At 36.0% G+C, this 13,066-nt stretch overlaps 1 protein-coding gene across 32 annotated transcripts in view; it reads right to left on the bottom strand.

The window, feature by feature from the left end:
* Positions 1-388: 388 nt before the first annotated feature.
* MPDZ (multiple PDZ domain crumbs cell polarity complex component) overlaps positions 389-13,066 on the bottom strand; it is a 104,528-nt gene continuing 91,850 nt past the window's right edge. For 18 of the 32 annotated variants that reach the window (XM_040542389.1, XM_040542369.1, XM_040542379.1 and 15 more), the window contains 10 exons: positions 12,825-13,018; positions 12,440-12,587; positions 9,191-9,277; positions 7,563-7,659; positions 6,850-6,893; positions 5,688-5,810; positions 4,608-4,712; positions 4,349-4,461; positions 3,422-3,545; positions 389-2,574 (listed from right to left, as the gene is read on the bottom strand). In XM_040542389.1, coding sequence (XP_040398323.1) covers positions 2,428-2,574; positions 3,422-3,545; positions 4,349-4,461; positions 4,608-4,712; positions 5,688-5,810; positions 6,850-6,893; positions 7,563-7,659; positions 9,191-9,277; positions 12,440-12,587; positions 12,825-13,018 — 1,182 coding nt within the window. In that variant the 3' untranslated portion in view covers positions 389-2,427. The remainder of the gene's footprint in view (positions 2,575-3,421; positions 3,546-4,348; positions 4,462-4,607; positions 4,713-5,687; positions 5,811-6,849; positions 6,894-7,562; positions 7,660-9,190; positions 9,278-12,439; positions 12,588-12,824; positions 13,019-13,066) is intronic. The other 14 variants (XM_040542372.1, XM_040542384.1, XM_040542391.1 and 11 more) reach the window with 1 other exon arrangement.

Genomic DNA, 13,066 nt, shown 5'->3' with positions numbered 1-13,066 from the left:
GGCACAGGGGTTCAGGGAGATCCTGTGCTCTGAACCAGCACCATGGTCACGGCTAAAAGCAATATTCCAGGCTGCTCAGCTCAGTGTTTTGATTGCTCGTGTCAAGAACCATACCCAACAGACTGCTTTTTAAGCAGACTGAGAAATGATTAAATACTGTCTGTTTTAAACAAGCAAGGCACTCTCTTATTCATTTCTAAATAGTTTTGGTATCTTGTCTTATTGATGTGCTAAAAGACTGTGAGTGAAGTTAAAATCTGAAAATCCAAATAAAGCAGTTTTTACTAGATGGCTCACACAAAGAGCAATATCATTAACTTCTTGTTATTAATTAAAAAGTTTGGATTAATCTTTCACAACGAAATGAACAAAGCCAGCACACACCAGAAACGCACCTGCAACTTTATTTCTTCATCACTGAGAGTTTGCTATTTATTTAATTAAATCCCCCATTTAGACACAACAGTAGTAACAAAATATCTGTACACTACTTCTGTTACAAATATAGATACTATTTAAAGCGACCTTACACACTCCAATGTATGCATCTCTTATTCTAACCAAGGAATAAGTACACAAGAACAATTCAGTAACAACAGCCAGTAATGGTACCATCTGTGTACTTTCATTTTTTGCCAATCACAGTAACTTCTAGAACAATTAATGAGATGAAGTTTTTTGTTTGTTTGTGTTTGTTTTTGTTTGGTTTTAGTTAACTCGCTTAGATCTAGATACCAGCTTGTTAATACTATTTCACAGACATTCCTAATACTGTTTTTGTTTCTCACTAATACAAATGCTAGTCTTTCACATCTTCCTCTAATAATTGCCTGACCACTGCCTGCATTTTCTGTTCAGAGAGTTCTCTTAAATGACAACTGATGTGCTGACCTTCTTGCTGCAATATTTTTTTTTTTTGCTAATCAACATGGTCTTGCTGCTACAGGAAGTATATAGCATGCTAATTAGGTGTATTTCACCTTCAACATATTTACTGGCATTTTTATGCAGGAAGGTAAATCATGGGCAAGGTGTGCTTTATCTGCCAGATTCTGAAGAGCCACTTTGAAGAAGCAGAGCCAAAGGCAGACTACAATCAGCCAGTGGTATCAGTAGGTATGATTTCGGGATAAAGTTTTAAAGACTTCTTAGTAAACTGAGGATGTTGATAAATTTATTGACAACTCTGCTATCCAAATAACAGCTTCATGGCTGCATCTTATTTACCAGACAATATCTTGCATTTGCTCCTCTTAAATTAACAACCCCCAAATAATGTTTGTGACCCTCAGCTGTCCTCTTCTGCTTGACGCTGATGCAAAGACTTTCACTGCTGTCTCACTGCTCCCCTCTTCTCCACTGGAACTGATCTTCAGCCCTCTACCCACCATCAACCCCTGGTTATAGCCCTCCTCAGTCCAGGAAGGACCTTATCTTTGCTGATATTTATTTTATAATGACAAGCAACACTGTAACACTAACATCTTCTGCATTGTATTAACTTATATCCACAAGGCCGTATATTCAGCTAAGTAAATATATCCTGAGCAGTTTGTTCACAGCTCTGATTCAAGCAGCATTCAGAAACTTCGGCACTAAGACAGTATTTAGCCTTGCCCATTGCAAGAGGACAACTTTTGCTTACACACATTTCACACTAGGGAGGTTGCTTTCACTCCCACACAGTCTAGAAAAAAACTACTGTTATGAAAGAAAAGTTTAATCCTTCTAATACTGCAGTTGCTGGGCACTCTCACTCACCGGGATAAGTCTCCACTAGCAAATAAATTTTTCAGCCTGAGAACAAATCCCCACCATCAAAAACACAATTCAAACACAAGCAAAAACCCAAACTAAACACAACAAAAAATCCCCTCCCAACTCCTTCTACTTGGTCATTGTAGAGTAATAGAAAAAAAAAAGTCCATTAATTATGTGCCTCCACATTACATGCTTTTCCTCCTGTTCCCCAAATTCTGTATTTTGTTAATACTTTATTTCTCCAATAATCTTATTTCTGTTTTCTGACTACTTCTGCCCATGCCATCCCCTTGTTGATTCAGTGACTTTATTGTTCTCACATATTTAAAATATTCAAAGCCTCTTAGCAAAACATTTAAATTTTGTTGTGAGGTTATTAATGAAAACATTTTTTTTTAGTGTCTTACAAGTATTCATTACAATATTACTAGGAAAAATATTCATGTCTTTGCCATAGGTGACATAACTCCATCCCAGTGGTTTGACAGTAGGAGAAATACTTCTATTACATACAAAAATATGGTTAAATGTTATTTTTCTTCAGTGATGTAACACAGTCCTGTGAAGCGGGAAGAGCAATAAGGCTATACAAACATTTCCATTCTCTTTGCTAAGCAGAATGTAAATAATATAGTCTTGTCGATCCTACCCCTTTCAGCAGCTAGTTCATGACAAAACAGTCAAAGTGACTGTTCCTTTCGTCCTTTTCAGAATAGCAACCGCCTCCTCATGGGTCACCCCTTCTAAACTCTGCCCATTCACAGCAATGATTTGATCTCCCCTCTTCAGGCGTCCATCTTCTGCAGCTGCACCCTGAAACAATACAACATGTAATTGCAGACTCGTGCATTTCTTTTTCTCCCTGCCGCACTGTCCCAATGGTCTGAATAAGATGGGTACAGTACACAAAACCCCTTAAACCTTTTTTGATTGAGAGTGATTTGACTGCAGTCAATCATAGAACAGCCTGCTAGTGCTGCAGTATGTCCTGCGTTCTCTAACTTTCACAACACTTAGATCTAGAGGATGGATCTGGAGGATTTTTATATTACTTTAATCCTGTTGGTCTAGCTAGTATAACTTCTAGTCTCTGGTACCATAACAGCAAGATTTTCAAGACCTGAAATAGCTTCCAGAAACTGGAAATCCAGTAATCAAAACCTACCTGTGAACTTTGACTTACAACAAATATTTGGGATTCTTCATTACATTTATTTTTTGTCTAACTCAGGGCTGTTCCCTAGGGCAGACTATACTCATACAATCCAGTCAGTACCTGAACTTCTCCAAAGGTCCAGGTGAGTTCAGTTATTTTATGCTGGTCTACCTTTCAGGCTGTAATAAATTGGTCCCTTCTATTACTTGAAGAAAATGAATTCTAAACATAAGATAGGGGGGTTGTTTTTCAAAGTATGTAAACATTTCCAGTTTTGAGAGTTGAAAAAGACTGCCATATGCAGAGTCTCATGCACTTGAAAAATTCTGAATCTTCCTGAAACCGTATCTTTCAAATAATGCGAGCACATTTTGATCAGAACTTGCACTGGTCAAGAAAAGCTGTGAGAAACCGTTAATCATTTGGCATCGAACTCAGGCCATGCTTTAAGAAAGTGGCTGCCGTGAACTAATAAATGGATTGACTGAACAAATCTACACTTACCTTTGCAAATACTGTCTTCACATAAATGGGTAAGTCTCCGTGAGGACTGCCATATCCCCCCACAATACTAAAGCCCAGGCCATCTGGTCCTCTATCCAGAGTAATGGTCTTGTACTGAGGAGGCCTAATGAAAGGGAAAAAGAGCGCTGCTATGTTGTCTGAACTTATGATTTAACATGTATAATGTTCAACCAAAAACATTTTTTCTTTCTAGTTAAGCAATGCACTTCCATTTCCTCTATAACTACAAATGTACCTCATGGTACAATCTTCCTAGCAAACACCTTTAAAAATCCTGGAACCCTTTATGCCTCCTAAAAAAAGTCCAAAATTAGCAGCCAATCGTTATGTTGCAAGATTTAATTGCTGCTCTTCTACTCTGAGTTATGATTGTTTATTTGCATGTATGTGTTTATACAGACAACTCGTAGGTATATCTCCACACATAAACTTTGACTACATGAATTTTGAAGTTCTACCTTTTAATGTAGGTTTGTGTGCCTAAAGAACCCCATTCTCTCTTTCCCTGTTCCTGGAAAAATGCCTCAGATTTATGACATAATCTGAGGCAATACTTGTTTACATAGCTGTGCCTTGTAGTATACCAGAAGTGTTAACACTTGTATACCATGAAAGTTATTTTTTTCTGATAGCCTAGTGCTAAAAAAGTACATTATAGAAACGAAAGTACCACTGTGGAAAGAACCTTGCTATGGAAGTCTGAGAACAGCAATTTGGGGTGTATCAACTAATCTTAGGTACCTAGGCTCAGTGAAATGAAGAAAGCCGTATTTAAAAAGAAATCAAATCACATTTTAATTCTACAGCAGGGAAAAAAAACAAAACAAAACAATTTGTAAGCATTTTAGGCTGAGTTCCACCTCAAGTAGCTGGCTACATAGACTGTATTATTATGTATTTACTGACCCTAAATCATCCTGAAAAATGCTGGTTGAAGTCAGTCCTGCAAATGTAAAACTGGACGTAGGTGGCTCCTGCTGCTGACCAGTTATGACACTCACATCTCCTCCAGCTACAACCTAAGAACAGAGTTCAGTAAAATGAGTTAAAAAAAAAGCCAGTAAAATAAGAACGCTGATACTAAAATAATACATCATAGCAACTAATGTTCAGAAAATATTCCAAATGTCACTGGAGGTTTTTTGTTTTTGTTTTTGTTTTTTACCTGCAACTCAATAGTGCCCGAAGCATTTTTTAAGAGGCTAACAGCTTGGGAGTGAGTCATGCCCTCAGTAGATGTTCCACAGATGTTAACAATCCTGTCCCCCACCTGCAGAAGAAAATGTAGAAAACGTAACTATCAATACAAGTTTATTTACATAGATTTATTTGGCATTTTCTTTCAATAATAGCAGATTTGAGTACTTGGAGTTAGCTACAATTTATCAGTGACATAGGACAGGAAGAAAGAAAGTAGGAAGAGTGCATGGTACACTTCTCTCAAAGGCACAACATCATTGAACTACATAGTGAAGTGACGGAAGAGTAGAAAATATGAGATCAAAATTAGCAGATCAGTGTTTAAGTTTAGTGTATTCAGTGTAAAAAATAATAATTGTTCTTTACAGAATTAATCTTAATATTCTAGAAGGATATGGAAAATCATCTGAATACAGACAGGTTGAAGTAGTACATTATCTTAAGATATATTTATATATATTTATATATATATATATTTTATATTTAAATTCATCCTGAAATATATATATTTAAATTCATCCTGAAATAACACTGTCTATTTTCCAAGGAATATTAGTCAAATTCAACAACCTCTGATATAAATTGAATACAGTACACATTTAAGTGCTGTGTGAGTTAAGACTACTTACTTTGACTTGGAATCTGAAAAAGAATTCTCTATCCTAAGACAGGTAAGCACAGAGAACATGAGATATGAAACAGACTGCATACATACAGGAATGACCACGAGACTCAACAGTGTAGCTCACTTAGAGAATCCATCATTCTGTACTAGGCTTCCTACTTTGAATTTTCACAAGTTTATCGGCTATATGATCCAAGATTTCTTTAGGACTTCCTTCCCAAGTTAATATATCTTTCAGCAATTACCTTTTACCGTGTCACCAATCTGAGTTACTTTATTGTCAATCCAAATAGAAAAAATTCTTGTCACAGCCAGAAGCAATCATGACTGCATCATTAAACTGCTACCTTATTACCTGTCTAGAGTAATTATTGTGCAGTACCCATGCAATCTTTATAACCTTCTTAACAATTAACTTACTCTGAGTTTCTGAGTCTGAGCTGCAAGTCCATTTGGATGCATCATGGCGATAAATATAGGAACATCTCCAAGGGGACTTCCTACACCTCCAGCAATGCTCACTCCTAGTGAATCTGCAGGGCCCTATTATTGTAATGAAAAAAAAAAGAAGATTTTTTTTTTTTTGAAAGAAAAATACATAGAGAATTGCAGGCTTACCTTAAAAATTTCATAAAAATCCTATCTTATGAAAATCAGAATACGCCTGTCTCAAGCCATTTTTTAAAGTTAATATATTTTGGAAAAGCACAGAGTGCACAATACATAGTTCTTCCCATCAGTGGAGGGTGACAATTTACTGACTCAGTTATATGTTTTTTCTTAACCAAACTGAATACTTACAGAAGTCAACATCAAACCCTTAATGTCAGCATTTGCCTGGCAGGGAAACTGTAGAGATGGGATTGATTGTCCTTTATTATCAGTCTCCTACTAGGAACCTGCTGTAGATGAGAATTAATCTTTATGCTCCCCCTAGTGTCCCACTATTGAACAACAAAACCAGTTATTCACTGCTGTACAATGCTCAACTACCTAACCACCAAAATCGCTATCATAGATCGGTATTCACAGATTCAACGTTAAAAACAGAACAGTTAAATACAATCTGCGTAATCAAGGAAACTGGATCCCAGGCAAAGTCAAATAAATACATGTGTTTTAGACAATCAGAAGCAGTCTGTAACTTAGATCTTATGCTACCGTCAATGAGAAAGGTAATTGAAACCCAGTTGAAAAACTGGCAGCTGTCATGTAAAGGCCTATCTATTAAAAATACATGTCAAACAAATGTGAAATACAAAACAATGGACTTGCAAGTTTAGTACAGTTCCCTTGGCTTCACTACTACTGCCTGGATTTAACTCTGTTTGGTAACACTGTTACTAATTCTCTCTCTATTTGCTTTAAAAACAGGTCACAAAATGTGATGGTGGAAGTCACACTTAGTTTACTTAAAAATACGGGCAGTGGAGATCAGTAAAACCAGTAGACAAATGACTTAACTATTGCCACATCAGTTCCTCCCTCTAATGATTAACTGGGTGGCCAGACTTCCTCCTTTACATACACATAACATCTACAGAACCTTTCCTGATACATACCACTTTATGCTGTAACTTACCTTTTTTATCTCAACTGTTCTTAATCCCTGTATTTCAGAAGCTGTTGTCAGATAAATTTAAAAAGAAAAGTTAAACTAGTATATAAAAGAAACTTTTCCATTAAAGTCATCCAAGCCACTGTGATGATTCTAGCTTTCTGCTGCTTCATTACAGACATACATTTCAACACAGATTTTGAAAGCAGCTGCCATTAAATTAATAGCACTGAAATACTTCTAGAATGGGTGAAAAAGTCATTCATTCTTTCAATTTAAACAACTATTGGAGTAAATTGCTAAGCAATGCTTATAGAATAGAAACTATTATTTGATAGCGATACTTGGGTCACAAGTAACTGGTGTAAATCTGAGCACTAGAGAGCTATTACACAGCTATTCTAATTTAATGTAGTATCCGGAATTGACCACGTACTTTCCATGAATGAGTCAAGACAGCTTGACTGAAGACACATTAAGATTTAACAAAAATAGTTCTCGCTCAACTTAGATTCTCAGCATCTAAACTGCTGATGTAACACCTGTTAGTTTATTTTATAAAAAAGTGATTCAAAGAGATATATGACGTACTGTATAATAAACACCACACCTGCAACATTTTAATGACTAAGGAATCACTTTCAGGCCTATAGTATACAATGACTATGTATTAGAGAAAGCAGATCTCAGCTACCAATATACAGATATAAATTAGTGAAAGGGCCATAAAAACTTACAGGTATTTTTCTTCAGACCACTTTCAAAGACCTCAGGTGCACTTGAACCAGAAGCTGGAAAGCTGAAGGACGAGAGACTGCCACTTCCTTCACTGACCTAAATACAGTGTTACACTGGGATTAGAAAGCAGTTTCAGAGTCCCAATTTGATAAAATTGTAACCCATTGTATTCAGTGTATTTTACAAAATATTTTTATTATTTATTATTATTATTAAAAATATTTTTTATTCAGTGTATTTTTCTTACTACTTTTTCTGTGCCCAGTTAAAGCTGATACACTGAACCTCTGTATGCTTCCTGGACACTCTGGAAGGCTCCTTGTTTGAAACATGTCATTAGACCAACAGAGATTGCGTAATTACAGACCCATGCAACAGTTTGCTTCTGAGGGCCAGACTGTCCCCTTATTTCTACATATTTCATCACTTCAAAGACTTTCTGGTGAATAAGACAGCCACCATTATCAAGGTAGGGACACAATACAAAAGACAAATCTTTACACATCCCCACGTGTATCCACACAGTCATCCAGACACTCCATAAGCTAAAACTAAGATCGGACTCTCCACTCGGTTTCACCTAAACAATTTTCCAGCTTCCCCTAAACAATTTACAGAATTTACACTACAGCCTCAGGACAATGTAAAGGAACAACATGGCTCACAGTAGTTTTAGTTCATTGACTCTTACCGACTCTTCTAAACATTCAACATTGTGAACTTCTTACTTAATAGCTTAGATTAATACCACACAGAGCTTGTGTATTTTTGTCTGGACTGGCATTATCTTTTGAAGAGATACTGACACTTAGTCCTTAACCATTCTTAACCTATTCACTTCAAATTTCAGAAAGAAAAAGTCGCAGTTTAATTAGGATTCACCTTAAACTATTTACATCTATGTTCAATCACTGACAATAGTGATGGTGATGTACACCTGGTTTATAACTACAAAAAGTTTTAAGGTAAGTTGTGAGCTCTCTCATTTCAATAGCTCCTACTGGAAATCCCAATACATACATTGGCACAGAATCACAATGAGAGCTGCGACCACATAAAGGATGCATTCAAATGCAGAAACTGATGTGAGTTATAACATTAAACAACATTAAAACAACAATAAAACAAGTAAACTTAGGAAAAGCCTGACAGAAAGGGTGAAGGTTTCCTGCTTCTTGTGACCAAGATTATGGTAAGAATATGAAAGGTATAGAGAAATTCAGTAAGATTACTGAAACAATACTCCATTGCACTCAGCACTCTCCAGGTAAAAGGTTTAAACCCTACATCAACTTGTTCTGGTAACGAAGACAATCAGCTCTTCCTACTTCCCAAGCAAGAGCTCTAAGAATCAGACTAGACAACACAGTAGAGCCTGGAATCTACTCTATTATTTCTACTATCTACTCTACTATAATATCTACTCTACTATTTCTGGAATGAACTCTTGGCTGGATCACGTCTTTAACTGATACAACTAGCTAAAATGAACATGTAAAATGGCTACCAAAAAGCTACAAAGTACATGGAAAATAATTTTCATCATAAAATTAACTATTTTTTTTTTGCTTTCACTATTTAACCACATTTTTTTTCTTCCAGACTAAACAGTTTTACAGTTACAAACCTGGCTGCTCTGGGATGTTCTCCTCTCAGAGTGGAATGGACCAGCTTTTATTCTTCCAACCTCTAGTCTTACCGTACCTAACGAACACTAAAGAAAGAGTCATTTTTAATACACCTCTTGTATCTACAACATTAAAGCCAACAACAACACTTAAGTCACTTATTAGATGGTAGAAGAAGAAAAAAGTACGGACAGAGGGGAAAATACAGGACTAACAACCCTGTGGTGAGAACTGAAAAGACAGAGTTTGTGACAGGACCAGAACCATACCAACTATGACTGAATGATACTATTGAATGATATTCAATACAGAGCTGAGAACTTTTCGGATTAAACAGTATTCTAATACAGATGTGAGGACTACTTATGAAGCCTAATTCCATTACCTTTTCTTTAAGGAGTAGTAGTCTTGGCTTCTAAATAGTAATGCTAACATGTACTTTGAAGATGACATTTTTCAAAGAATAATAAAAGTGGAGTATTTTCATGATAAGCACTAAAACAGTACAAAACCTCCAAGTATTAATTAGTATTTCTGTTGATATAGCTGATAGTGTGGTATTTAAAGTGGTAGTTAGCAATCTCTCTCCCACTCTTGAAATTACCTGTTAATATGGATCCGTACTGATGTAACTAAAGAGATTTTGGGTGGGAGGTTTTCCAAACATCTATCTGTAGTTTAAGAGACCTTTCTGTATCTGACTCCCAAGAGGAACTTGGGTGATATGGATTGATTGCACATTGGAAAATCCATTCCAATGCTTCCATTAAGCATTGAGTTCTTAAATATACTATTAGGCATTTCATGTATAAATACCTACCTCAGATGAAAATTCACCACGCAATCAAACATCTAGAAACCAAGATGTTAGGCTTATTTTGATAACAGATAGGTAAGGTGTTATCACAAAAACACTTCAGAAAATAGGACTTCCAAAATAATATAAGTAGTGTCAAAAGAACATCTATCTATCTGCAACATATTTAAATACAGAAATTTCAAAGTATCGTTGCTATTTTGCTTTTCCCTTTCTTCCACTGGGAAGTTGTTATTATGATCTCTGGTACCTATGCAACCAAAGAATTTACTGTTACAGATGTCTGCCTTTATTTATCATACCTTAGCTGTATTACCCTAAGAGAGGTTCAAAAATTTATCAGAAAATTCACAGTAAGAAACAGACCAATATATCAAACTCAACAACATAATATACCCATTCAAATAGGGTTTCTAAACCTCTGTAGCTAGCATATACTATTGATAATCTCTTAGAGCTGATACTAGGAGAGATTTATTATTAAATTACTTTTTATTTTTTTAAGTAATACTGACTTCTTCATGTCCTGGAAAAGATGTGATCAGGGCTCAAACATAAACAGTCTTTCCTGCTGCTTTCCTCCTGTAAAATTACCACATCCTCACATAAAATGCAAGCCCACAAATGAGATTTTGAAGTTATTATGTGTGAAAGTGGGATGTAATACTTTCCATCTGAACTTGTGAGTAAATCACTTCACATTCTGTCTCCTTACTTTTTTTTTTTTTTCCTGAAGTCTCCTATTTGATAGATCTAAAGTCAAATGAGTGGAAGAAAAACTACCAACTTTTCACATATTTGGGGGATACATAACAAGAAACACTGCAAGAATGGGAGGAATTTTCACACATTCTTGTGGTTTTATGGCAGTTTAAATACATTTGGATTTTACAAAGATTGTAAATAACTTTCTAACAAAATACATTTTAGGCAATTCAAGACAACTCGCTCTAGATCATTCACTTGTGAATGAAAACAGAACTGATATCTGAACTAAAAATGATGACTGCCTGTGTGTGAGTGATCATGCTTTTATCCATTTTTACTGTGTGAAAGAAACAGAACCATTAATAATATCTGAGATATTTTAGACACCACATTTCTCATGGCCAGGACAATTATTTACAAGTACCACTGAGTGGGATGAAGTATCAAAAACTTAAACATGAAAATAATAAGTGAGACTATTAATTAAGTATACTCAATTGTATACTCCAAAATGCTTGCCAACTAACAAAAATGATAGAAACTTTCCAAATGAAGCGGCAGTTTAATTAAGAGGAGATGTAAAAGTGCAGCATATGAGGAAGAAATACTTCGTCAAAGTGCAGCACGTGAAGAAGAAACCCATTGTCCTTATATCCTTATATAAAATAAAGTATCAGGTAAGAATTGGAAAGTACTATTACCCCAAAGGATTACATCAACAAGTTCACTATCAGAACACAGATGCAGCTGTGACATACTCAATTATGGTCACACACTGAAAAAAAAAAAAAAAATATATATATATATATAAAAAGAGCATACCCTAGAAAAAAAAAAAAAAAAGGCTTGAGGAACTATTTAAGACCTGCAAAAATATACCTTTTAAAATAATGCAAAGAAGCATGATTATGTCTACATACCCAAGAGTCAGCTATCAATAAAGGCTGTTAAATTTTTTCCAGTGGAGCGTTTTCATTGGAAAATGCTGACTCAACAGAATCCTGACATGCAACTGAATGTCTCAAACTCTGTATGGAAAACAGACAAACTGGCTGACCAGCTGGACTTCCTGCCAGACCACAGGAACTGTTGTATGTATGACTTCATTCTGATTTGGAAATGGAGGAGATCAGAAACACAATATTTACTGAGAACAGGAATTCTGGTTCTGAGAACGGCAGCCAGGAGGTTACTTCAGTTATCTTTGTGAGAGAGTGATTTCTTACCCTAGATGCCTTGCTCACTGAGAAAGGCATTATAAAATTTAATGGATGTAATGTGACACAAGACATACACAGAAAAAAAAAAAAAAAAAGAAAAGATGAACATTAACAACTGTGAAAGCAACCACTTTCTGGCACAACTACACTGATGAGTTCTGTATAATTTAAAGCCAGTTCTAAGTATCTTTCTAAAAATATGAGATAGTTAAACAAATAGGCGTTTGTCGGATAAAATACAGTATTAAGTTCTGGGTTTCTCTAGGTAATGGTCTTTTATTGCCCTATAAAGATATGGCAGTCTGTGCTACCACTATTCCCACTTTTATCAGGCGAAGTATGAAAATCTGAATGCTCTAGCCTTCACGAATTTAAATTCAGATCCAAAGCTTGTTCTCCCTGACATCTCAGCAACAGTCTGAACACAGGCTGAATAAAACTTAAGCTTTCAAAAATCTGGATCTCAATTCTTCACTTTTAACCATCTCACGTTTTCCTGATACCTTTAGCAAAGCTGCAACAGCCTCCTGGTTAGCATTTCGAACATCTTCTCCATTCACAGTCAGTATCTGATCTCCATGCATCAATCTCCCATCTGTATCTGCTATTCCTCCTTTGACGATGTCTGACACAAACACCCCCGTATCATTTCTGTAAATACACACATGAATTCTGAATTACAATATTGTTTAAGGGTCACTTTTATGGCTTGCAGTTGGGAACTCAATGAATATTGTCTCATTTTTCTGATGAGTCATGTTGGGCTAGTTCCTCTAGGAATGGCACAAGAATGACACGTACTGCCTTTACAGGATTTGAGCACAGCACCCCAACAGAAACACACGAGTGACCAAGTCCCAGACATTGACTGTCCGTGTATGTTCATACCTTTTCCCAACAATACTCAGGCCAAGGCCTTTGCCAGGCTTCTTTTGGAGCTCTATAATGAGTACATCATACATATCTTCCTCCTTGTACTGGGCCTCATCTCTGTACACCGTCAGACGAACTTTTTGGGGAGTCTGTCGGAGGACATTTATTGCTTCATCATGTGTGGCATTCCTGAGGTCAATCCCATTCACCTACAATGAAAGCATACATAGATGAAATATACAGGACTTTCCAACAGG

This window comes from Cygnus olor, chromosome Z (genome assembly GCF_009769625.2).
Source record: "Cygnus olor isolate bCygOlo1 chromosome Z, bCygOlo1.pri.v2, whole genome shotgun sequence".
NCBI classification, from domain to species: Eukaryota; Metazoa; Chordata; class Aves; order Anseriformes; family Anatidae; genus Cygnus; species Cygnus olor.
Note: the sequence above shows the minus strand (reverse complement) of the source record. Positions and strands in the feature narration are given on the sequence as shown.